Source organism: Metopolophium dirhodum, chromosome 8 (genome assembly GCF_019925205.1).
Source record: "Metopolophium dirhodum isolate CAU chromosome 8, ASM1992520v1, whole genome shotgun sequence".
NCBI classification, from domain to species: Eukaryota; Metazoa; Arthropoda; class Insecta; order Hemiptera; family Aphididae; genus Metopolophium; species Metopolophium dirhodum.
In genome coordinates this window covers 14,241,742-14,268,594 of record NC_083567.1, presented here as the reverse complement: position 1 = coordinate 14,268,594, position 26,853 = coordinate 14,241,742, and the positions used below count along the sequence as shown (strand labels likewise).

The 26,853-nt window shown below is 28.0% G+C and overlaps 3 protein-coding genes across 4 annotated transcripts; all 3 read left to right on the top strand.

Annotated features, from left to right (window-relative positions):
- Positions 1–216: 216 nt before the first annotated feature.
- LOC132951040 (myotubularin-related protein 2) lies at positions 217–5,492 on the top strand. The gene is made up of 11 exons (XM_061022727.1): positions 217–1,174; positions 1,398–1,487; positions 1,562–1,765; positions 1,978–2,238; positions 2,311–2,627; positions 2,690–2,820; positions 2,883–3,058; positions 3,155–3,262; positions 4,400–4,584; positions 4,878–5,073; positions 5,135–5,492. The coding sequence occupies exons 1-11, from the start codon at positions 1,085–1,087 to the stop codon at positions 5,276–5,278; spliced, it is 1,902 nt and encodes a 633-aa protein (XP_060878710.1). The 5' UTR covers positions 217–1,084; the 3' UTR covers positions 5,279–5,492.
- A 1,975-nt stretch (positions 5,493–7,467) lies between these two features.
- On the top strand, positions 7,468–22,440 carry LOC132950426 (nucleoprotein TPR). Of its 2 annotated transcripts, none has more exons than XM_061021880.1 (36): positions 7,468–7,905; positions 7,976–8,168; positions 8,239–8,398; positions 8,504–8,678; positions 8,735–8,959; positions 9,533–9,678; positions 9,867–10,079; positions 10,147–10,227; positions 10,288–10,422; positions 10,582–10,644; positions 10,799–10,888; positions 10,958–11,245; positions 11,323–11,779; positions 13,008–13,173; positions 13,713–13,983; positions 14,055–14,300; positions 14,360–14,526; positions 14,593–14,719; positions 14,852–15,028; positions 15,760–15,933; positions 16,025–16,192; positions 16,264–16,479; positions 16,995–17,193; positions 17,333–17,502; positions 17,704–17,802; positions 17,892–18,031; positions 18,209–18,374; positions 18,456–18,703; positions 18,777–18,978; positions 19,531–19,671; positions 20,041–20,185; positions 21,133–21,257; positions 21,339–21,432; positions 21,550–21,627; positions 21,817–21,885; positions 21,950–22,440. In XM_061021880.1, exons 1-36 carry the CDS (start codon positions 7,761–7,763, stop codon positions 22,138–22,140), a joined length of 6,150 nt encoding a protein of 2,049 aa, XP_060877863.1. In that variant the 5' UTR covers positions 7,468–7,760; the 3' UTR covers positions 22,141–22,440. The 2 variants fall into 2 exon arrangements, with proteins under 2 accessions (XP_060877863.1, XP_060877862.1); XM_061021879.1 differs by having other exon boundaries at positions 18,771–18,978.
- Positions 22,441–24,352: 1,912 nt separating this feature from the next.
- On the top strand, positions 24,353–25,775 carry LOC132950996 (NHP2-like protein 1). The gene is made up of 4 exons (XM_061022650.1): positions 24,353–24,512; positions 25,108–25,244; positions 25,308–25,445; positions 25,506–25,775. The coding sequence occupies exons 2-4, from the start codon at positions 25,109–25,111 to the stop codon at positions 25,628–25,630; spliced, it is 399 nt and encodes a 132-aa protein (XP_060878633.1). The 5' UTR covers positions 24,353–24,512; position 25,108; the 3' UTR covers positions 25,631–25,775.
- The last annotated feature ends 1,078 nt before the right edge of the window (positions 25,776–26,853 follow it).

The following is a 26,853-nucleotide window of genomic DNA, read 5'->3' as shown; positions in this document are numbered from 1 at the left end:
TTACACCAAAAACCAGAATCGATTTTGCGTAAAAATCCCCGTTTTTTCCTATTTTTTTATTATTGTCCCAGAATAGATGAAATGTTATACTATAGTATAACTCACTGACGGGCTGGACTGGCAGCACTGCAACTTATTTTATAATTAGATGATAAAAAAACAATACGTGTTGATATTTGATAACATGAATCATTAAATTATTATTTTGTGGCTTTTGTGTTGCTCAAATGCTCAAAGCTCAATCAGAGATTTAATCCAAACGCCTCCTAAACCTTAGATCGTATTAAATAATAATTATAAACTGTACTATAAATGTTTAGGTATATTATACACATATATGATAATATATTTACATATTCTTACGTGGTTTGTGATAAATCAGCATTTTTAACAATTAAAATATTATAGTTTGTGGCATAAAACAATTTTATATATGTAATAAATGCTAAATTTAAACACTGTAATATTATGATATATGACCGCCACCATAATTATTGTGCTGATAATATTTTCGTAACAAGTGGCAACTGACAAGTGAAATCGTGAGTTGCGACTCAAGAATCGAGATAGTCAACATATTTTACCTAGCCTATAATGCGGTAAACAAAGAACTTAATTGTTAGTCAGACCTAGAGTGTCAGTATACTTGTCAATGGTCCTCGGAGTACTCCAGCGAATTGATCGATTTAATATTTATGTGTACTTGTGTTCGTGTATTGTGAATAGATCTTTGCATTCAGTACCTATTTAATAGGTAAATATTTTATTTTTCAGAATTTCACAAAAATTCGTGAAATTTGTCAGTGTCTAATGTCTATTGCCGTTAAAAATGTGATAAGAAAACACGCGATAAGATTAAATGATTAAATAATAAATACTATCTATAATAATATCATAATAAATTAATTTAATTTATCATGAATAATATCTTCTATAGATCTATGTATTTTTGCCATTAAGTATAAACAATATACTTAGATATTGTTATATTCTCTATTTCTCTGTATTAACTAAGAACAATTTATTGTTTCGTGTCAGCATAAATACACTTTGAAATGTTAATATCATAATTTCTTAAATTGTAATGGATTTAAACAACAAATATCAAAATATGAGTTCAGATTCAGATTCCAAATCAAGTTCTTTGAATTCAAAAGTCGAACATGAAGAATCGGTAAGTTACAATGTTTCCTTATTTAAATATAAATTACCATGTTATGATGATATGTTTATTTAAGTATGATTTTACTGTAAATAATTGCTTCATATGCATCTTGCATATATCATTTAAATTTTACCTTATAATATGTAAAATATATACTTAATCTAGTTAATGATTTTTAAATTAATTATAGGTGTATACATTTTCTACCTAATAAAACTATTATTTTTATTAGGAATCAAATTCACCTACTAAAAGCCGCCGATCAACAAGTTCTACATCAAATGAAATTCCAACTGTAGGAGATATAAAACTAAGAAATAAAGTAATTTTATTTTTCAAATAAATTTGTATATTAACATAGTTTTGTACTTATTTAATTTTATACTTTTATTTAAGCCATCAGAAAATGTTGCTTCTAGCCGTTCAGATGATCCACCTTTATTACTAGGAGAGAAAGTACAAGGTGTGGCTCGAGATGTCACTTATTTATGTCCATTTAGTGGTCCAGCAAGAGGTTGGTTATCTGTCACCAACTATAAATTATACTTTAAAAGTTTAGAACGTGATACTCAGCTAGTAATTGAAGTACCGTTGGGTGTGGTTAGTATTTACTTTATTTAAATACAACTAAAGAATGAAACATCATACATTTTCAAAACAGATATTAAAGAAATTTCATTTTTAAAAATGTATATTGCATACTATTAATGTATTAAGTATTACAATTGGCTAAATACTGGTAACAAAATACAGAATTTAGTTATACTAGTTTAAATAATATATTTTTTTTTTGATATAATATAATATAACAGGTAAGTAGAGTGGAAAAAGTTGGTGGTCAATCAAGCCGAGGAGAAAATTCATATGGTATTGAATTATTTTGTAAGGATATGAGAAATTTACGCTTTGGTCATAAACAAGAGAATCATTCAAGACGTAATGTGTTTGAAAAACTTCAGCAATATGCATTTCCTCTATCTCATAGTATTCCAATGTTTGCTTTTGAATATACTGAAACATTCCCAGAAAATGGTTGGAATGTTTATGAACCTATGGCCGAACTCAAAAGAATGGTAAACTATTTTACTCCACTATATGGTATTAATTTTTAATAACTATATATTATAATATAAAAGTTTTTTTAGGGTGTGCCAAATGATACATGGCACATTACTAAACTCAATGATGGTCATGATCTTTGCGAGACGTACCCTGCTATTTTAGCTGTCCCAGCTGGAGCAACAGATGAAATTATAAGAAATGCAGCAGCTTTCAGAAGTAGAGGTCGAATACCAGTATTAAGCTGGTTACATTCCGAATCTCAAGCTACTATAACTAGGGCATCTCAACCTTTGGTAGGTGTTGGTGGGAAGAGGTGTCGTGATGATGAGAGATATACTCAACTTATAATTGATGCAAATGCCCAGTCACATAAACTTTATATTATGGATGCAAGACCCAGGTAATTCTGTCATAATTGATCTAACTTTTATTGTAGTTCTTATTTAAATGTGTATGTTATAGTGCCAACGCAATTGCCAACAAGGCTAAAGGAGGTGGTTATGAACCAGAAGATGCTTATCAAAATGCAGAATTAATATTTCTTGATATACATAATATTCACGTAATGAGGGAATCTCTGAGAAAACTTAAAGGTATTTTGGTTATATTTTTATCGGTAGTATTTTCATTTTTAACTGTAAATACCTTACCGTAGAAATATGTTTCCCAAATATTGATGAAACAAAATGGTTGTCGGGAATTGAATCTACATATTGGTTAAAACATATTAAATGTATACTGGCTGGAGCTTGCCGTATTGTCGATAAAGTAGAAAATCATAAGACTTCAGTTTTAGTTCATTGCTCTGATGGATGGGATCGTACAGCACAAGTAAATAAAAAATAAAATTTCTATTATATTTTATTTGGAAAATAATATACTATAATATATTTGATGTTTAATTTCATTAATATTGTTCTGTATCAGTTGACTGCATTGGCCATGGTACTTTTGGATCCATATTATAGAACAATAAAAGGATTTGAAGTATTAATTGAAAAAGAATGGCTTAGTTTTGGTCACAAATTTCAACACGTGAGTAAAATATAGATTTATTGTTTATTTGTTAGATTAAGTAATTAGGTGTAACCTCAGTATCTCACAATATTTAGACATTTAACCCTTAAGTCAAATGTAGTAGGCCCTAGCCCCTAATATTACATTAAGTTAGGTTACCTCAACACAGTAATTCACTTTTAAGTTTTAAGATACCGTCAGTTTTGGGTTAGGCGGGCGAATTAATCGCTGGAAGATTGTCTGTGATAAGACCAAATGACATCCAGTCTAAGAACCCGGTACCTCTATTAATTTTATAGGAGGCATAAAGAACTGGATAGTTAAATTGCAAATTGAAGCATAAATAGTTTAAAAATGTATTTAAATTCTTTAGATATAAGAGCTTACTATTAATAAATATGTTTATATATCTTGGTTACATAATTTAAAAATAATAATTGAGGTATCTGGTCATTACACTAAAATGAAAATTGAACTCTTTTTAAACTTATTTTGTATTGTGAAAAAATCATCATAGATGTTACAGAATTACAAATATTAGAACTATGTAGAGCACATTATAGAGCAATAGTGCAATATAACATATTTTTCTTGATTTATCATAACAGATATTATAAACACATGGAGATACCATGTTGTTGCACCTACTAACTTAAGACCGTTCTTAAAATGTCAGTTAACGCTAACCGATTAATAAAAGATTTTATTACCGGCATAATTCAGCCGGTTAAGTTTCGCTTAACTTTAACCGGACATTACTATATTGTATACCAGATTACCAGATATCTCTATTTTTATGATATTAGCTTATGCATATTATATAACTATAATAACTACCTATAATATTATCACTAATACTATAATATTTACCAGTGCCACTGATCATAATATTATTCTAAAAATTAATAACGTAAAGTATATGGATCTCTAGACTAATGGTGTAATAGAATACTAAATTACTGTACCTTACTTTAAATTGTTATAGTTGTCCATGATAATTAACTAAGGTCTAAGTGTTTCAAGAATTTTCTTAAATAATATAATATTAAGCTGCAAATTTAATTTTATTCTGACATTAACAAATCATAAAAACTCAGTATTTTAATAATGTTGTATTGAGATCTAACCTAACTTCAGTGTGGTTTTTATAATTAGAGAATTGGCCATGGAGATGATCACCATTCAGATGCCGATCGATCACCTGTTTTTCTACAGTTTGTAGACTGCGTTTGGCAGGTGACATGCATGTTCCCAAATGCGTTTGAATTCAATGAGTTATTTTTAATAACTATTATTGATCATTTATATTCTTGTAGATTTGGAACATTTCTTTTCAACAGGTACTTTAATTGTTTATGATACAATCATTATTAGAGATGCAAATTAAGTAAAATTAACTAATCAATAAATGTATAATGAGGTGTGATGATTTCTATAAAAATTAATATCTTGGTTCATACTTTGTTTATCAACCAAAAATAAAATTTTGAATAATAGTATGAAAAAAAAAGAATAGTTGTCACCATTTAATTGAAGTCAATTTGCATTTCTATTAAGAATATTGCATACACGCATAAACATTATTATATTGTATCACATCACAACTATACATAATATTATTTATTTTACTTAGTGAAAAAGAGCGCCTACAAAAAGAAGTGAAACAAAAGACTGTTTCACTTTGGTCTTACATTAACAGTGATCAAGATTTATATAAAAACCCTTTATACTGGCCCCAGCAACACGCTCTAGAACCAGTTGCTTCATTGCGCTACATTAAAATGTGGAAAGGACTGTATTGCCGATGGAATCCAAGCATGAGACCACAAGTAACTAACTACTTGTTGATAACCAATGAAGTTTTATAATTTATATTATTAATAATTTCAGGAACCAATTCATCAAAGAACAAGAGAACTTCTACATATGAAAATGCAATTAATGAAAATTTCAGATGATTATCGTCGAGAACTCAAACATAAAGCATCTAGAAACACTTCTAGCAACCGTTTAACATCTCCCATACACATTTAAATTATACAATTATGAATACTGCATTACATCTCATTAATTTGTTACACCTATTTATTTTATACTTTTTATTGTTATTAAAGAAAATTATAAATCATATATGTTATTTATTTTAGTGAATTTAATGTATATTATATAATAATGAATTATATTTAATTAATTATTAAGTTTATGCATTATACATAATAGAAATAATCAAATGATAAGTATTTTTCAACTGTTGTGTATTTATTAAATACAAATGTCTTATCAAATAAAATTATATTGACAATTTACAATTATAGAAAAAAAACTGAAAACTGACAATGTCCGTAAACAGCTCAAAAAGAGTCAAAATATTTTCTAAATTTTATGGTGTATAGAAAATGAAAATATAAACATTCAGTGAAATATTTATATATTATTTAAAGTTATTCTTTTTTAATTGCAACAAAATAACAAAATCACTACATGAGAATAATCGAGTGAAGATCCAATCTTGTAAAAATATAAACTTCAAACGCTCATAAAAATATGATTTGCTTGTAGACATTTTTTTTGATAAGGGCAGACAACCTTATTAATAATCTTGTATTACATTTTCAAATCTTAGATTAAAAAAAAAAAATTTTATGAATTCTCAACTCAAAATAATTTGTTATTTTTCGTGATTTTTCAAGCTTTGAACTTTTACACAACAAATAAAATTGTATTGATATTTATAGAATAAAAAACTAAAAAAATTGGTAACTGAAAATGTCTGTAAACAGCTCAAAATAAGTCAAAATATTTTGAAAATGGTATGATGTAGCAAATGTTTATTTAAACATTCAGTTTGTTTTAGAATTACACAAACATCGATTTTGTGAAAAATTGATTTTGCGTAAAAATTCCCGTTTTGCCTAAATTTTTCTATTGTTTTTCACGGCACTTTTGAAAATACTGGACAATTTTTCGACCCCCCTAAAGATTCACTTTGCTATCAGAAAATATACTGTGAAGAAATTCTAAGCACTTAAAAGGCGATGACAGACACAAAAAAAATAAAAAATAAAAAACACACATCATTGTAAAATCAATACATTCATCGCTCCACTCAGAATCTAAAATACAAAGCGGCCGCGGGTAAGGGGTTTAGTGGTTATGACTCTGCTGTACAGTAGGTTACAAGTGGGGGTCACTGTAATGGATGGTGTTAAATTTGAATCCAATGATATAATATAAATGTATACGAAAAACGATTCTGAGCAGAGACGGTCAAGGATATTTTATATTATTATTATTAATAATACAGTAGGTGGTAATTAGAATCAATATTATTTGTACATAAAAATATACTTTAGAAGTTTCAAATACGCACGAATAATATTTTAAAAATATAACACAAAACTAAAATTGTTTTTCTCCGTTTAAATATCTAATTTTGTCTAAATTTAAACATAGAATAACTATTCAAATATTTTTATATTTTTTAGATTTGTTGGTTGCAGAATAACCTACTTATACGTGGTATTATAACTGACTGTACATATTAAAAATATATAAAAAAATTCCCTTAAAACAAATGTGTAGGTACATTGTATTATTGTAAACATTTTTCTTATAACCTGGCCTGTCCTGAATTCTGACCTTGGGCACGCTTCTCGCCTCAGTGGTATCGGCCAGAGCCACGATTTAAGATATCTTAAAATTTAAATCGTGACCAGAGCTTAGATCGTAATTATATTATACTAGATAGTCTGAATGTCTGATAGTAGATAATAAATTATGATTTAAGTGCCAGAGTTTCTATCCTGATTTAAGGCGCCCGGTGCCGATGCCATTTTGTCCTCAAAAATACACTCGGCGGGAATGACGATACCGCCTTGTAAAATCAACCAAATTTCGTAATTTTATTTTATTTTTTTAAATAGGTATCGGGTTGTAGATTAGTGGAAAAGTCTTATAACTGAGGTGGCAACTAAGATATAAGATTTAATTTTCAAATTGTATAGAATTGTGGAAAATTTGAAAAACTGGCACCGGGACCCTTAATTTATTTCAGGCTTCTTAGTATTCTTTTGTGATTTTGGCGCCAAGTGACGGGCCATATCGTCACTAGGAGCGCTAGTAAGCAGTTAACACGATTCTTTGACGACTGCCCCCCCCGACGTCACGTTTCCCCATCAATGATTGGCCGTTGATCTTTTACCGTATTTTAGACATTGTAATTTGTAATCAATTTTCGTTTTCTATGGAATATGATTTATCAACAGAGTAAAGTTGTCAACTCGTGAACCAGCAGTTATTTCTTTATCTATGCCGTGAACCGTTTACTGTTTTGCAGCGTGCAGTAATCGTGCGTTGTGTGTTCCAAGTGACGACCCTGTTGCAGTACCAAGGCAAACCTATATAGCCATTAAATGGTTTAAAGAATATTTTTTAATTTTTAATGCATTATAATTTGAACTTAACGGTACTTCACTAGTGTTAGTAATACGTTAGGTTAGTTTACGGTCGATACACGATGGTGGACGTAGCTAGTCTAGTCAACTCCATTTTGGCGGACGATGGCTACAACGCACTGTCTGATGACACCAAAAGCAAGTTTGAACAGTATTTGCGCAACCCTACCACAAGCCGCAATGAAATCGGGACAAATACTTCATGTGGTAAGTATTTTCGGTTTATCGTTGGTAACTGAAAAGATAGTTTAGAGCTAACGTCTGATGTGTTTACTAGAAACCAGAAATCAACCAGAAATCGATTTCGATATGCTCAACAACAGTACTAGCATTCGAGAAGCTAAGTTTTTGGAATTGCAAAAAGAAATCGAGGCAGTCAATGACCAGTTTAAAAACACGTTGAAACAAAAACATGATTTGATGTTGCACAACGATTCACTATTAAAGAATTTACATGAAGCTGAAGTTAGGTAATGTGATAAAAATGCTTTGAATATAAACTTATATATACCTATATTGATTTCTAATATTTTGTTCTAGAGAAAGAATGACTAAAGTGGATGATGGTATATTACAGCTAAAAATTGATACCTTAACTGAAAGTTTATTAAAGTGCACAAATAAATTCTCAAATCTTCATGCAAAGTATCATAAAGAAATAAATGAATTAAAACCAAATTTAGATGAAAAAAATGCAGAGGTAAAATCAACACGTTTTTAGAATTGTAATATGAAATTATAATATGCTTTGTAAAAAATATTTTTTATATTAGTTTATAAGGAATTCATAATGTATATGTTTAAGGTTTTGGCGTTGAAAAATGATGTCAATTTATTACAAATAAAATCTAAAAATCAAGAAGACATTATAAACATAATGAAATGTGAAATAGATGATTTAAACCTTGTACATGCTAATGAAACAGAAAAAACTAATAAAGAGTTAACTAACAATCAAACTTTAATGAATCATTATAAGGGTAATATTTTTAAAATGAATGCCTAGTATTTGTACCTAATTTCTTGATTTTTTTAGTATGTTATGAAAATGAACTTGAGCAAACTAAACAATTAACAAAGGATATAATGGAGAATAGAGACTATGTAAGCAGACTGACATCGAATACAAATGATATTGAAAAAAAATACGCTACACTTTCAAATGATCATCAACAATACAAAATTGACTCGGATAACACAATATGTGTATTAAGAAGCAAATTAAATGCTTCAGAGGAAATAGTTAAACAATTACTTCCTGGTAACTTATTTTTATTTATCATAACAAAATTTCCTAAAATTAAAAATTTGTTTTCTTGGATACTAAAAAATGCATAATTGTTTGCTTCCATACAAAATTTATAAACCAAATAGTAAACACTTAACACTTAACAGTATAAGAAAGTAGAAACTATTATATATACTATCTGACTGAAACCCACCGATCTATCTCGAACGAGAGCAGCCGGCGGGGAACCGCCAGTCTGGCGCCTGGGCGCCCTGACGAAACCCGTCGGAGGGATGTAACCGCGTCTTAAAAAGGCGTGAAGGAGCCGCCCTCGCGACATATGGCTAAAGGTGTAAAAACCCCCGAGGGAATGGTCTTATACTCCCCGTCACACAGTGGTTAGTAATACTGTCTGACTGTCTTCGCTAAAATTAATTTTCGTATACAATGATTTTATATTATTGAATTCAAATATAACACATTATAGTGACCCACAAAAACCCAATATACAACAAAGAGATACCCAATTTCACTTCTTTTTAAAATTTATTATATATTCAATTAGAATGTTATTGTTAATAATATAGAAAAATAATTATGTTTAAGTTAATCCAGATAATCCAAATTATCTTATACATAAAGGAACAACAATTACTGAAGTTTATGCTATTTATAAGGAGACATGTTTAAGTTTACAAGATACAACACTAGAACTTGAACATTGCAAAAGAAACTTTAATATTTTAGAAGAAGTAAGAAATTAATATAAAAAATATATATTTTTCATACTCGTTCAAATTTTGTATTTTTATTTTATTGTATATTAATACTTAACTAAATAATTATAAACTTAATTAATCTACTAAATAATTTAAATATTCTTTTTAATAAATTTCAAAGTAGTACTGCCAGTTTTTAAATATTATAATATTTGCTGTAGCAAATTAGGAATGCTGCACCCGAAGTTGATGATATGGAGAAAGATTTAATTGAATCAAATAAAAAAGTTAAACAATTATGTGAAACTATTTCAAGATTGGAGTTGAAGTTGAAGGATGTTAATAATAAATTAGAACTGTCTAATACTAAATGTGATCAGTTATCAAAAGATAATAAAAAACTTCAAAGCATTGAAGATGATTTGAGCAAACAAGTAAGATTTAAAAATGAGGTTTATTATTATAATATTTGTATTTTGATTTTGTATTTAATATTCTTAGGTATGTTTCTTATTGCGAAATAACCAGTGCAATACACGTTATGAAAATCGTAATGTTGGAATAGATATGAGTCCCCAATCAGTATGTATTAGTTTACTATAATTATTAAGATAAAGTTTTATAATATAACAACTTTTTTAGATTATTTCAAATAATTATGTTACATTTGAAAACATACAAGGCTTACAAAAACAAAACAAAAAATTACTAGAAATTATTCGTTCTTTGTCTAAAGCAAATGATGAACAAGATATACAATTAATAAAAGATTTAAAGGTTGGTACTTATTATGAAATATATTAATTTGAATTATTTTTATGGCTGGCTGAGGTGTATTTGAACAATTTGTTTTTAATAGTTCTGCCTACAAATTATTATTTGTGTTTTGTTCCCTTTTACATAATATTATATTATTTATAACATATTTTGTCTTAGGATGAAATTAAAATCTTGGAAGATAAATTAGAATCAAAGGCTCAATTGATTGACCAGCAAACGGTTAGTAAAAATATTTTATTTCTTCAAAATGAAACATTTTATAAAATGAATTATAACAATTATACATAATGCAATAAATTACTGTGTAATACAATTTGTGCAACATAACTCAAATTAAATAAATCATTTTTAATGTGTATTATTTTATGTTAAGGAAAAAATATCTCAATTACAATCTTTGGAATTAAAGCATAAATTAACTACACAGTTAAATGATGATGCACAAAAAAAAGTTCTAAGTCCTGTAAGTAAATAAAATTTTTAAAAACAACACTTATGTTTTCTTCAAATTAATACAATATATTTTTTTTAGAGTAAAACAACATTAGAAAATGATGATGATATAGATGCCAGGATGGAAGAACATTTAGAATATTTTTCTGTAGTTCGTGAACTAAATGCTGCCAATTGTACAATTAAACAACTTAAAAAGAAACTTGAATCTAATAGTGTTGCTCGTTTGCGGTTGGACCAACATGTTCAAGAGTTGAATCTTCAAATAAATGAGTTACAAAAAAAGATAAAAACCTCCAACATAAGGCATTCTGAAAATGAAGAAAACATGGACAACTTGCATGGTAAAATATTATCTTTGGAAACAGTAAGTTACTTTTAATTTCTGAAGGTATTCATTTCTATATATAGCTATGTTTAACAACAATTTTTTTTTAATACTAGGAAAATCAAGAGGTTAAAATTGAATTAGACAAAATAAAAAATCAATGTAACATTTTAAAAAAAGATAATGATAGTATGTATATTTCAAACATGAATTATTCTCGTGAATTGAGACAAAAAACAGAGTTACAAAAAGAATTCGAGAAAACTTTAACTTCCCAATTAGATTCACTAATTATAAATTGGAATTTTACATTAGCATATATTGCTGAAACTGATTATGATAAAGTTAAGTTCAAAGAAGAATATAAAAAATTGACAAAAACATTAAAGGATGTTAGAGATACTTTACTTCTAAAATTGGAAGCTATAGATGACTTGAGTACATTCAAAGAAATGTCTCGATCCAGAACCAATTCATTCAGTTTGTGTACAGATGAGCGTTCTAACTTCCAGAGTGTTGTTAATAAGCTTGAGCATGAAGTAAAAAATCTCAAATCAAAACTTAATGAAAGTGGTAATTATTATTTATTTATTTTATAAAATGTATCATAAATTCTATAATATTTTATTCCATCTTAAGATGATGTCAGTGCAGTATTTGTTTTCTCTCTTTGACCCCCAAGCGCAACATAGACAAAACGCATTTGCGCAGAATCGTTTTTTCTATGTTTTCAAGTAATCTTAGAGTAAAATCACCCATTACAAAAAAGATAGAGAATAATATTTTTGAGGGAATGTCATATCGATTTTATATTTTATTGTTATTTGACTTTGTATTTGAGTTTCAAAATAAACAAAAAAATGTTGCAAATTTATATGATGTTTAAATTGTTTTTAAACAATATTTAGAGAAATCGTTATGACATTCCCTCAAAAATATTATTCTCTATCTTTTTTGTAATGGGTGATTTTACTCTAAGATTACTTAAAAACAGAATAAAAGATTCTGCGCATATGCGTTTTGTCTATGTTGCGCGTGGGCCAGAGAGAAAAACCAATAGTGCGCTGACATCCTTTTAAACTTTCTTTAGTTCCTGACTCCTAAACTTCTTATATCATCCTTCCACTACATTAATCCATATTTTTAATTTTTAGGTTTTCCATTCCACTACTTATCTTACTATTTAATTTTTTTTCCTATCCTTATGTGTCTTAACCATGTAACCTTTTTTCCTTAACAAACCTTGTCACATATACTTATCTGTTATATTGTACAATTCTCTATTGACCCATCTTTAAATTATATTATACTAGCTTATCCCACATACTTCGTTGCCCGTAAAAAATGACAAATCTTAAAAAAATTGTCATTGTTCAATTTTTTTTTGAGTGCAACTCAGCCACCTTTGTAGGCAATGTGTGAAAATTCGATTTGATGCATGCTTGTTACTGATCTGCCCGATAACCAATGGCAACCAATAAAATAATAAATACCAATTTCTACTATTTATTTCTTCCATAACCAATAACAACCATTCATAAACAAAAATTTCCCACGTAAATCTCAAAATTCCTGTTTGGGCATCTCCTCGGGTTGTACTTTATTTATAAATTTATGCCTATGACACTCACAAACAATGTGGTTTTCTATTGGTGAAAGAATTTTCGGAATCGGTTCAGTAATTCCAGAAATTACCCTAAACAACGCCAACTAACAACTCCTCTTTATATAATAGTATAGAATAAATAATAACAATAGTATAGATATAGATACCTATAAACTGTTTCTGCTTTTATTATAGACCAATTAAAAAATCAGTTAAAATCAGAACTAAATGTGACCAAACAACTTTACAAATCTTTAGAAGAAAATTTAAAAAAAATGAGTGAATATTCTTCACAGTTAGAAAATGAACGTGAAATGAAAAAGAAAGAGTACTTAGAAAAAGATCAGCAGTTGAATCATGCGTAAGTTGTTTGATCTACATACATATTTTTAGATAATTTATTATATTTTCATAAATAAATATCATCCAATTATTGTTACTGTTTAGTATTAGATATGTGTGATCTATGTGTTTAACTATTTTCAAAAAATGAATTCAATTAAACTCATTACCATTATTATATATCGTTATTCATATAGGTCACATAACAAAAAAACCTTTTATTATATTGTAATCCACAAATTCTCTACATGAATACTATATGTTTGTTTCCTTTCATTATATTTGAAATAAATATAATATTAAAAAGTATTGGTTAAAAGTTATTAGCTATGTTTCGAACAAAAACAAATCAAAATATAATCAGTGTTTATTAATCACATAGTGGAGTATAGTATTTTTGAATGCGGATGAGTGTTTAAAATTTAAATTAACTATACAAAATGCGCTCCTCCCTTAAGCTATTCATATTAATAATAAAAAGTTCTAGTAATATTTTCTATGATATAATCAAACTACATAAGTATTATTTATAGTTTTTTTTTTAACATTTTGTTACAGTATGCAAGAATTAAGCAAGTTTAACTTATCCCAAAATGATAACATCAATAAATTACAAAATCAATTGTTGGAGTATGAGCAAAAATATAGTAAAATGTTAGATGAATTGGAAGCAGCAAAAGACTATAGTGATGAACTCTTAAAAAACATTTCAAAACAAAATAATACCATATTAACGCTTGAAGAAGAATTGAAAAAGTCTGTTAATGATAAAGACAGATTGGAGAAAAGTCTTAATCATAAATTAGCGCATTATAAATATAAATTAGAAGTTAGTGAAAGTGCATAACAATAAAATATGAGATTATAAGTTATAACCAATATGTTTTTATTGATTTTCAGAGATTAGATTCATTAGAATTACTTAATACAACAAAATCTGCAGAAATAGATCATTTAAAAAATCAAAAGGCTGCTTTAGAAAAGTCTACTGAAGAAATAAAAGAGATGCATAAAATACAATTAAACAAATTAGATGATGAAATAAATTGTCTCAAAGAAACAATAAAACGCTGGCAATTTGAAAATGAACTATTATCAGAACAATTTAAGACAATAACTTTTGAACTTTTGGACCAGGAACGATTGGTAATAAAATAAACCAAACTATACTGTAAATTAAACTAATGCATTTATTTTACTTATAGAATAACAGTAAAATATCAGACAAAGATGATAGTTTAAACAACACTTCTTTATGCACAAATAGTATTGATAAACAGTTTATGAAAATGGCAAATTTAATTAACATCTTGAAAGACGAAAAAAATTCAATAATTTTAGAATTTAATGAAACTATTGCTGAATGCAATAAGTAATGATTTTTATTATTAATATTATTACTTAATTATAGATTCTTATGTTTTATTAATAAATTTAGATTGAAATCTGATTTACATTACAAATCTAAAGTTGTTGATGACATGCAAACTCAAATGAAAGAATTAAGACAGCTACATACATCTGGCTTAGTTATGAATAATGATCATTCAAAAATTTTAGAAAAGGTATGTATTAAGTATAATATATTATCTATTTGCATTTTTTTTTTAAATTAAATAAGCCGATTAAAACAATTGTATATTAATTAAAACATATTATTAGGTTAAATTTTTACTTTCAACTTTTTACATGTTTAGATTGAACTTTCCAATCAATTAGTAGAAAAAAGTAAAATGTTAGAAGAAGAAAATGTACTATTATCCAGCCAACTTAAAGAGTTACAAGAATTAGATGCAAAAAAAACTGCTGAGATTTGTGCTTTAAAAGATGATATATCAGGAATGCAATGTGAAATTGATCAAAAATGTGCAGAGGTATTCATTTTGGTATTTTTTGTATGTGAGAACTGAGAAGAGAATATTTTTTAATACTTACTGTAGATAGTCTCTCGAGTAGATATTTTTGAACAAAGTACTAACATACATGATAATAAACATTACATTGATCTCGCGCACGGGGTTTTATGTCATCGGTTTTCATGGAACTATAATATTTATTATTTAACTACTGCCACCCTCACGTAAAGATGGACTTAGTTCCTAACGACCATAATTAAGTAGTGATTATCAAAATCAATTGGCGCACTTTTTCAAATTATTAACTAATTATATTTTATAATTTTTTTTCAAGCACTGTTGCTGTAAAATAGTACAATATTGAGAAATGATAATGTGAGAACCCTGTCACAGATAATACTCAATTAGCCAGTGCTCACTTTTCTCTAGCAGTCTGGACCAACCAGTGACATAGAAATTGCCTCTGAGATTTTTCTTAAATAGAAGTTTGGGTCCATTAGTAAATGTAATATGATATACTCAATAGGTAGTCAATAATGATCTAAAAAATGAGTTTTATTATATTAATATATTATTATTTATTATGCATTAATACTTGTTAATATTTGTAACTTGCCTCTAGAAAAAGTTCAGTTTGCTTTGTCCCCGAACCCAACTATATTTTCTCTTAGATTCTTAAAGTTTAAAACAATCTTTTTACCTGAATAAAAATATATAAATCTAAATTAACGTGTTTTTTTTAAAATTAGGTTATAAGTGTAACAAAAAACTTGTCAAGATGGAAAGAACGATCAAATGGTACTCATTCTGATACAGAGTTTAAACAACTGTTAAATACACTAGAACGAGAAAAGGGAAAAATGACTACTGCTCTTGATCAATTAAAATCTATGAAATCAGATAAATCATGTCTTGAAGAATTGGTAATATGTTATATTATTAATAAATTATATTGAACTAAAAAAATAATTACTAACCTCATCATAATGTAATTATTTTATTCTACATATTTAGTTAAAGAAGCTAGAAACTGATCATTCAGAAGAAATAAATACTGCAAAACAAGAAATAATTAAATTAAAAACTAAAATTGTTTCTACTAATAAAGCTATGGAGACGTTTAAAAATATTATCAAATCCTACAGACAAAAGTTATCAGATGTTGCATCAGAAATTCATAAAGTTAGTGTTTTAAAGTTATATTTATTTTAATTCTGGTTATTGTACTCAAACATTTCCATCCAACTTTTTAGGTAAAGGTATTGGCTAGACGATATAAACACCAAAGTGAAGAGTTGAATAATACATTAAGTACAGAAAGAAGCTCGTGGCAAACTAAATTTGATGAACTACAGCAAGGAGGAAGTAAAATATCTTTAGATCTTGATGAGCGCAAAAAACTAATAGAACAAGGGAAACAAGAACAAAAAGCTGAATGTGAATCTATCATAAATGAACATAAAGCTAAAGTAAGTATTTATTATTTTGCTTCAGTATGTTTTACAAAATAACATAGTTTTAAATTATAAACTAATTTATATACATTGTAATTTTTTTAAATAGAAATAAAATTAGGTAAATACTAAATATTAATAATTCTATACTCTTTCTAAAAAGGTTTAACATGCTATACATTTTATAGAGATTATTATTATTATCCTGAAAATGTTTATGTTTATGCCAGGGATGATTAACAATTTTACCTATATTTTGTATGAGACAAATTGAAAAGTACTAGGTATAGTAAAAAAATATATAATTTGTATGATATTTAAAGATTTATAAAAAATGTAAGAGTTCCATGAGAGGTGTTTGTGTGAATGTTAAACTGTCGTTAGTATACATTTGGTTTGCAAACACATTTATTTAGTACAATTTCAGCAACAGTTGATACCTTATTTTTGTGTAAATATTTAAATTTGGCTTTTCAGTATTGAATTTAAACTAATTGTGTAATTCTACTTTGATATATATTTTCTTATAGGTTCTAGAAGCCGAAGCTGGCTTAAATGCTGCAAGATCTGAGGTAAAAGATACAAAAGCTAAAAGTGAAGATAAAGAATTGCGTGCGAAACAGCTTTTACAACATGTTAGAAGTAGGATTCAAAATCTTACTAGAGAACTTGATACAACCAAAAAACAACGTGATGGCTTAATTGCCCGATTAGATCAAGCAGAAATTGGTAGGTGCCTTTTTATTACACTATACATTTATAATTGTAATATAATATTTGTAACTTGAAGTTAGTCTCAAGTTAATTTGTATTTTTTTTAACTTGCTAAATAAAATAAATTTGAATAACAATTTTATGTTTTTGTTAGGTGGCCAAATGCAAGAATTTCAAGTTCAAATCTCTCGTTTAGAAGCGGAAAATCGCAAATTAACTACAGAAAAAGAACAGATCACTGCAGAAAAAGATCGTTTGTCTCATGATATACAAATGTTAAATCATAGAGTTACAGCTTTGATGAGACAATTTTCAAATCAACAGGTATGTTATATATATCATATGCCATGATTAATTAATTTTTATCATCACTATGTGAGTTTTGTGGCTAAAGTTTTAATTAACAACAGGATATTTATTAATTGTAAATTTTTAGTTTTGACTTTTTTAAAAATTATTAAAATGTTGAATAAAATTCACATATTGAGTGTTGAATCCTTACCTAACGCAATCCTTTTTATCTAGGTAAAACCATCTACTAGTACCGGCCCTGATAAACTGGCCATTGAACCTCCTACAGCTAACATTAAACCCTTAGGACCTGCAGTTAATAAGCCACAAACTGTAAGTATGCTTAATATTATATTATAAAAAATATTTTTTGATTTAATTAAACAATACTAATGCATTAAACTTGCTAAAATTATTTTTAGGTACACCAGTCTGTTACAGTTAACCCATGGCGATCTGCAGCCGCAGAAACACCATTGGCTAGTATTAAGCCAATGACAATGCAACCTAGAAGCGTGGTAGTATTACCTACTAGTCAAACATCGTCCACGTCAAGCCAAAGGTGCAATTTATTATAGTTACTAAAGTTCTTTTTTTATATAATTGTTATTAATATTTATTATTAAAATAATTTATATTTTACTATATTAGTTTGGTTATACAAATTTAGAATTTAAAAACAAAACATATTATGTAATACTTGTAATTAACACATTATAAAACCATTTTAATATTTCAGTTCAATGAGTGGAACTAGTAGTAGTACAACTATTACTGTTCATCCACAACAACCACAGTCTGTTGATATCAGTAGCAGCGGAGGTAATGCTTTAGACTCTTCAGAAGCTAATAGCACAGCACAAAGCCGTCATTTAACAAGCAGTACTTTAGTACAACACGTTGAAGTACATTGTTTATTTATACAATTCAATACTCATATATATGAGTAGTATATATTATACATTTGATAATTTTGAATGTTTTAGGGTTCTGAATCAACACCAACAGTTTCTGATTCTAACGAAACTACTGCTGCTACTCCCCCATCAATCTTACCACTTCAACAGCTGATAGGAAGTGCAGCAGCTCCAAGCGTTACTGCTGCACAAGCAAGTCCCGCCATCAGTATAGCTTTGGTGGTACCGCAAGGCAGGGAGCAAGTACAAACAACTGTGTCACAACCAACTACTGTATCTGTGTCAACAGTATCTCCTTCACAAAGTCAAATAGACAGGTGAAAGATATTTAACAATTAAAAAAAAGGTATTTTGAATTTTGTTTAATGTAATAATGTATTTTAGATACAGTGTGCAAAATGAAAATGGTCAGACAATGGAAAGTAGTAACAGTAATATTGCTAGTTCTTCAGCTCCAGGTCCTTCAACAGAATCAGAACCATCTGTTGTCACAGCTTGTACTAGTGGACCTAGCTGTTCCTCTCTAGACACTACAACACACTCTAACAGCTCTCAAAGAAAACGAAAAGCTGATCTCCTCGTGACTTCATATGTAAATATTTGTTTTATTGTTACATTAAAAATAATATTATGCTAATCAATCCATTTGTTTAATATTTCAAAATACTAACTATTTTTAGATAAGACTAAAAACCAACATTATTCAAATCTTAAATTTTATCAATTGATAATCTTTGCTAAATATGCAATAGCTGTTCTTAGGAAATAAATATTATTTTAAAATCCATTCTAAGTTAATATTTAATTGAATATTACAAATTAATTTGAATTCAAAAACAATAATAGTAACAAAATGTTTTATTTATAAAGAATTATCATTATTTATCCCACTGAATGGCAATTAGACATTTTAGTGCCAGGTTGCATTTAACCAATAAATAGTGACCAAATGGCTCCTTAAACATGATTTAGTGGCTCATGATTGGTCCATACAATTTTGTTAAACCATCAAATTAATCAATTTTTCATGTAACCCGGCATAAGTAATTTATAGTAAAACATTTTATGTTAATTGAGTATTTTTACTTTATTTTGTATTATAATTTGTCATACTGCTCACTACACAATTTTTTTTATATTTTAGATGAAAAGATCTAAATCTTTTATGCCTAGAGAAGAAAACCGCAGAGAAATGGAATATGAAGCACCAACATCCTCTCAAAGAGATTCAGAAGTTAGCAATTCATATATTGGTCCAGAGAGTAATCCACAAGATAATAATAAAGTATGTGCACTCCTAACATTTTGATAATTAACTAGTCTTATAGTAATGAAAGAATAAAAATGACACTTAGACTAATGAAAAATGGATTAAATTAGATATATAATATATTAATGCATTTAATAAAACAAAATTAAAAATATGTAGAAAAATGTATTTGCCAAACAGGTACCTGGTATTTAGAATTTCAAATTTAATTAATATATTTTATAATATAGTTTTACATTTAATACAATTTATTATTTAATATCCTGATTTGTTTATGATAAGATTACTATTTTATTTAACATAACACCAATAGATTTTTGTGTTTTTAATTATAGCTAAAAATGAAATATTAATTATACTTTGCATTTTAATTGATGTTTGTAGGAAGTTGAAGCAAGTACGGATATGGAGGTGACAAGTGAGGCAACAGATGAAAATAATGAAGTTGACCTAACAAGCCAAGAATGTACTGCTGACACAAATAATATGAATGAAACCAATGATATTCAAAATGAAGAAACTGAACAAAGTACTTTTTTAATTTTATTAAGTATTTACAGCGTATATTATTATATTCTTTGCTAACTACATTACATTTTTAAAGTCCCTCCCCGTTTCACACGGTTTAAAATTCCTTTTATTGTGCCTGTTCTGTCTACTAATTACAGTTGCGACCATCCTACAGACTAGGCTTTCTTCAACAATATTTTTTTGAATAATAGTGATATCAAAATAAAAATTTAGGTATTGATATTTTGAATTATCAATATCTCTATGACTAATAAACAATTTTTTTTAAAAATATATTAAACAAGTTTTTTGGCGTTAATTTCACTTGGTTCTGGTAACCCAAATACCCAATGGCTGGTGGCCATTAATTAAAAACTAAAAATTAATTTAGATTACAATGTATTCAATATTGTACGATATATTTTGATTATTAATATATTGTACGATATATTATAATTATTGATATCTAAATTTCCAAAAAACAGTTTGCGATATTGATATTGTTGAAGAAGCCTATTACAGATAGAATTATGTCCCTGGGTTATGCACACCACTATATAGTATATATTATTCTTTAGTGCGTTTCATAGCAACTGCGAATATGCGGTAACGCGCTTCTTGGCAGTTTTGTCTCAAACAGGGGTTTTCAAACTAGGATCAAAAAAATGTGTTAAATATTCGTCATCAATTTAAAATTTGCCTCGCATTATTACGTGATAGTTTTAGAAACCCTAATGAAAAAACTTGACGAGGCGCGTTAGCGTCGAGTCGCAGTTACTATGAAATGCACTATAGCTGCATTTCAGTTTGTATTCCTATTTACGTAGTTAAGCTTATTTATGTAATTTATTATTAACAGAACTACTATTCTGTATTTATATATCTGTAATCAATATAGTGTACTATATTAGGCATAATGTATGTAAAATAAATAGTAAAAATAAATATTGTTTCATATTTTTTTAGTAACAGGAGAAAATACACCAGAACATTCATCAAATGCTGAAGCCACTGCTATGGCTATTGTCGAAGAAGACTCGCCAGAAATTATTCATTTTCAAGAATTTCAAAACACACCTGTTTCTTCGGCGGTAATAATTTGTTATTTCTTGACATAGCCTTGATTTTTGTTCTGATCAATATTTTTTGTTTTTAAAATAATATATATTTAGAGTTGTGAAGAGACTAAGAATACTGATAATGTAACTTCAGATGCAGAATCAAGACAGAATGAAAGTGATTCAACTCCAATTGAACCTCGAGCCGGTATGTACCACCATTTACCAATTAAGTCGATGATGAATTATTTTTATTTTATTGTAATATAAAAAAATAACATATCCCATTTAAATAACTAAATACTAAGTGATTTTTTTTATAAAGGACCCTCAAGCGATGCTTCGGACACAGTTGGAGTTTCTCAATCAACTGAAACTGCAGAAACAGACACACTTGATTTGGGTAATTTTTGGATTTTATTTTTATTTCATTTGACTTAAATTAGATAAACTACTTTTATAAATATTTAAGTTTTTTTATTAACTTTATAAATTGTTAAATTAAGAATTAATCACTATGAATTATTAATTTACATTTAATTCCTAAAAATAATATGTATCTTGAAATTAAAATTATTAATCAATTATTTAGAACAAGAAACAGTTGAAATTTTATCATCTGAAAATGAAGAAGACACCATTGAAATCAAATCAATTCATGGTACTAACATCTAAATGTGTACTTTGTTAAAAAAATTGACTTAAATGTTTATTTTATTATTCAGATATTGATGAAACTCAAAATGATGATATACCTGATCAAGAGCATGATCAGGAAATAATTTCAGTGTCCTCTTCGCCCAGCAAAGATAATGAAGCTGTCCGTGAGGAATCTCCTGTTGCTGGACCGAGTGGTGTGACTAGTGATTCATCAGCAAATGAACGCAAGCCTATAACATGGAATGAATCACCGTGAAATGCTAAAATCATTAATTATAAGTTATCAAAAATGTTAATTGGCTTTCATACATCTAATGTGCATATTAACAAATTGTACGACTAGTTTTTTTTAATAGTCCTTTTTATATTAAGCAATAACAAAATAAATATGTTTACCTAATTTAATTAAAACATTTTACTGCAAATTGTATTTTACTTTTACTCTTATGATTATCCCTGTTTTATCTACATAAAGTATATTAAAATAAATAATGTTTTTATCTTTTTTTAATTATGAATACAGTAAAGAAGCTATTATAAATTCTTTACTTATTAACTGAAAGGATTTGAAAATTATTACTTGATACCTAAAATGTTGTAAAATCATATCCTGCTGTGCTTGAAAAGCATACCTATTTACTTATTTGTTTAGAAAGTGCATATTGAAATTATGTAATATGAATTCCTTTATTCAATAATGAATATGATCCGTCTGATTTCTAATCATAGACGTAAGCCCTGCATACAGGAGTGGCATCATAACACATTAACAATAACTACTACCTAATTAAATATCTAGAAAAATGAAGTAGTTAAATTACTAATGGATTATTTTACTTGTAATGGGAGAGCTGCCAAGCTGGTTTATTTATTATTTTACGATGATCCCCACAATAAATCTTACCAAAAAAAATATTTTTTTTATTTGAATGATTATATTTATGCCTTGAATAGTTGGCAATGATGGGTAAATTACAGTATATACCTATCACTTGAATTATTATTTTTCAAATATCGTTGGCATGGTCAAATAGTTACTTATTTTAAGTTCTTAGGTTCAGAGTATACCAATAATTGATACATTAAATAAAATAATACTATATGAAATTAGTTTGCTTAATTACAACATGTCGACATCTAATCGATAGATCAATTCATCTAATTCATCCCATACTTGCTCCTGCATATCCATTGTAATTTACTCTAGGTCTAGGAAAAAAAAACTGGATAAGTAATTTTGGTTCAACTCTAAAAAACCTAACCAGTAGAAAAACTAAAACATTGTAAGTACTTACAAAATATATTGTTGGAACCACATCTTATTTTGGCTTCCTATTTACGTCTTAGAGAAAACTGACCATTTGTTGTCTATTATGTGGCTTAAAATAATAGGAACTCTTAAAGTGAAGAGAATATAGTATACTTTCTACAATACAATTATTAATACTAATATTTAAAAATTTTAAATTAATAAGTTGTGTACTCATAAAAAGAGTAATTTGATTCAGGGAAAAAGCCAAGGTTCAAATTTACTGACTGATCCAAATAATATATAGGTAGTAGCCATTAGATTTGTAAACCTTTCTGTTAGGGAAACCCATGTCGAAAAAACTTACTTAGTCATACGGGCAAACCTATGCTGGCCTCTTAGTCACATTGGCTCAAGTGGCTCAACCAGGGAGGGGGGAGTTTTTAGCTTTTTGGTATTTTCTTAGATATTTAATTTTAATTAGAATAATTTTATTTTTTAATTGTTCAAATTCATTATTTTAGCATTTATGTTTTGAAATATTTCATTTTATAATTTATATTACCTAATTGTCGAATCGTTTGATAATAATAATAATTTATCACAATTATGATAATCTATGTTATACTTTGGGAATAATGAATATCAATAATATCATACAACATAGGCTTTTCCTCATATTATGGATAAATTACTTCAAATTGCTGTCATACAATATTCTAATAAGTTTTGGAAACGCGATCGCAGATTTTTAAGCATGCGACGAATCAATAATTGGGTAAGGCGAGTAGATATGTTACAACTTATAACAATGGTTCAATATGGTTCAATGAAAAACATTTAATTACATTCAAATACATTTTTATTAGACAACCTGTACAATTTTTGGAACTTTTCTGTTTAACTGAATACCCTTTAATTGTTTTGACTTATACAGCTAAGCATGCTTAAAACAATGGTGAAGTCAGAATTTGGCGATCGGATATAACTATAGCTAATTTAAATTTATAGTATTTTCATAATATTATACAATATACACCATTATCCATTACATTCATATTTCATAATAAATATATTTACAAGGACCGCGGTTCGTGGGAGACATCAATATATCTTGGCATGAATGACAAACTTTATTTTACTCCATGATCAGTCGAAAATGTTTCAACCTTGTTACCTACCATGTTACCACCGTCGAGAACAGTAAACAATCCCCTCAGCCTCTCCCATCATGAGAGGTCCGACCTAACCTATTATGCGTTAACATTACAAGTTAGCGCGATATTCGTAATCGTAATTCGTAAACACAAAACATAATTTTTTGTTGCCGACGCCGTTGAATTTACGCTGTAATATTTCGTCCTAAGGAATTACTCTAAGTAAGTACTCACGCCGACAATAATCACCCGTGTTTCGTGTTCGACATCGAGATTGACTTCGATCGGCCACTGAAATTCGGATTTACACGTGCAGGATCGTGCGAGCGAAACGCACGTGTCGACGGGCAAACGATATTTTGCCGGTTTACTTGCCCCGTCGTGATGTCTGTCGTACGGACAGCCATCCGGACACGATGGGTCCTAATTTCGTTGACCTGGGCGCTGGTCTCTCACCGATCACACGACATGTGCTGTATAAGACGGGCGTGTCGTGCCGGTGGTTGTTGTTGTGTTCGATATCGTTCGTTGCGATTGTTGCCGACCTGAGGTTTCTTCTCGTGACATTTGGCACGGATTTCGTCAAAAGTAGTTGGTTTACCCTTTGCCAATCCTTTTGACACGAGATCTTAGGGTGTTTGCTTACTACCGGCTCCTGTGTGCAGACAGAAAACGGCATTGTCGAGCAAAATTTTTGTTTAGAATCTGAATTAATATGTGTGAATGCTTGACGTCTACGTGTATTTTTAATTGTTTTAACAGTCACGTATCACCCAAGTATTGCAGTAAATAATATAATATTTGTTTTACATTTTAGAATGGACGACCAGAGCATCACGTTAGATGTTAACCCTAAAGCATATCCTTTGGCTGACCAACAGATGACCACAAAAATTTTGAACTTGGTTCAACAAGCAATGAACTATAAACAATTACGTAAAGGAGCAAACGAAGGTTAATATTTTCATAAGTGTCTTTATTTAACAATATGCTAAGTGTCTGTATTATGATTTTCAGCCACTAAAACATTAAACAGAGGTATTTCTGAATTCATCGTCTGTGCTGCAGATGCAGAACCTTTAGAAATTTTATTACACTTGCCATTGTTATGTGAAGACAAAAATGTGCCATATGTTTTTATTAGATCAAAACAAGGTTTGTATTGAAAAGTAATTATGTATTTATCACATTCACAAATATTTTTACTTTTTACAGCATTAGGCCGAGCATGCGGTGTTTCAAGGCCAGTCATAGCGTGTTCTATTACCACTGATGAAGGTTCACAATTGCGGCCACAAATACAACAAGTTCAGACTGAAATTGAAAGACTATTGGTTTAATTTTGTACACATTTTTACATTTATAATACTGAATTGGAAATAATAATAATACTACATCATTCAAATGTTTAAAGTATGTTATTATTTTGTAATAATTACATTTATTAATATGATATATTAAATAAATACATTTCCTTCAAGTAGATTTCAATGAAGTTTTACCTTACATAAAGTTATTTTACAAAAATTAAATTATAATAATAACGTTCATTATAAAATTAATATTCCTTTCCTGGTTCTTCGTGATTATATTATATGATATCACATATTAAATTGCATTTAGTTTTCAAATCACTTTTCTGATAGGTTAATGTTTCTAAATTCTAACATTAATAAACACCATAGTCAACATGATATTACAATAATATTGTCTTTAATTTAATAATAGAAAAATAATATTGGTGTTTACTGTTTAATACTAATGTTATAATTTAGTCTGGTATGATGGACCAAATCCTATAATAATGGATATTGGTTAATGAGTTGTCAGTATTATATATAACCAGGCAAACCGTATAATATTGTATTTAGAATAGTATGCGGTGGTGCAATTGCAAGTACTATAATTATGTAGCAGGTGCAAAGATATGCTTTAGCACCCGTTGAAACTGAACTTCGGTTCTATTAAATGGTTGTACGCAAATACAAATAGAGTTGCATAACTATGCATCAGTTATCTTTATTTAACTATATTATATATTATATTATTAAACTTTAATTAATTTATATAAATATTTTTAAAAAATCAATTAATGTATTTTATATTAATTTTTTCATTGCCCATAAATATTTTTGAAATTAAATTAACATAATATTATTAATGTGCGATTAGCTATGTTATTATATTTACTAGTTCACTCTGTATTTTATAAAAAAAAAGATAAAAATTAACTCAAACATTCTAGTTTGGTCAGCAAGTCCAACAAAAGTATTATCAAACTAGTCCCTAATGGGAGGAACCCATAAGTGGTATGAATCTTCATTAAATTGAGTTCAAACAGTTATCCTAAAACATAAGTATATAGTATACCTATCATACTAACTTCACTTTAGTCATTAACATTTCTACAATACAGAAAATCTGTTGAATTGTGATCAATATAGCTGGGATTTTGAAGCCCTAAAAAAAATGCAAAACTGACTTAAAAAACTCTAAAAATGAATTTAAATGTATTCATTATAGCTTAAAAATTGGAAAAAAAATTTTATAATATTACTACAGT

Bases quoted from the DNA above. Each gene is read 5' to 3' on its own strand.
- LOC132951040 (XM_061022727.1), top strand. From the start codon at position 1,085: ATGGATTTAAACAACAAATATCAAAATATGAGTTCAGATTCAGATTCC. The intron at 2,239-2,310 runs GTAAACTATTTT...AAGTTTTTTTAG, and splicing joins TGGCCGAACTCAAAAGAATG to GGTGTGCCAAATGATACATG. The intron at 4,585-4,877 runs GTACTTTAATTG...TATTTTACTTAG, and splicing joins GGAACATTTCTTTTCAACAG to TGAAAAAGAGCGCCTACAAA.
- LOC132950426 (XM_061021879.1), top strand. From the start codon at position 7,761: ATGGTGGACGTAGCTAGTCTAGTCAACTCCATTTTGGCGGACGATGGC. The intron at 16,480-16,994 runs GTAAGTATTTAT...ATTTTCTTATAG, and splicing joins TAAATGAACATAAAGCTAAA to GTTCTAGAAGCCGAAGCTGG. The intron at 18,704-18,770 runs GTGAAAGATATT...AATGTATTTTAG, and splicing joins TCACAAAGTCAAATAGACAG to ATACAGTGTGCAAAATGAAA.
- LOC132950996 (XM_061022650.1), top strand. From the start codon at position 25,109: ATGGACGACCAGAGCATCACGTTAGATGTTAACCCTAAAGCATATCCT. The intron at 25,245-25,307 runs GTTAATATTTTC...TATGATTTTCAG, and splicing joins ACGTAAAGGAGCAAACGAAG to CCACTAAAACATTAAACAGA. The intron at 25,446-25,505 runs GTTTGTATTGAA...TACTTTTTACAG, and splicing joins TTTTATTAGATCAAAACAAG to CATTAGGCCGAGCATGCGGT.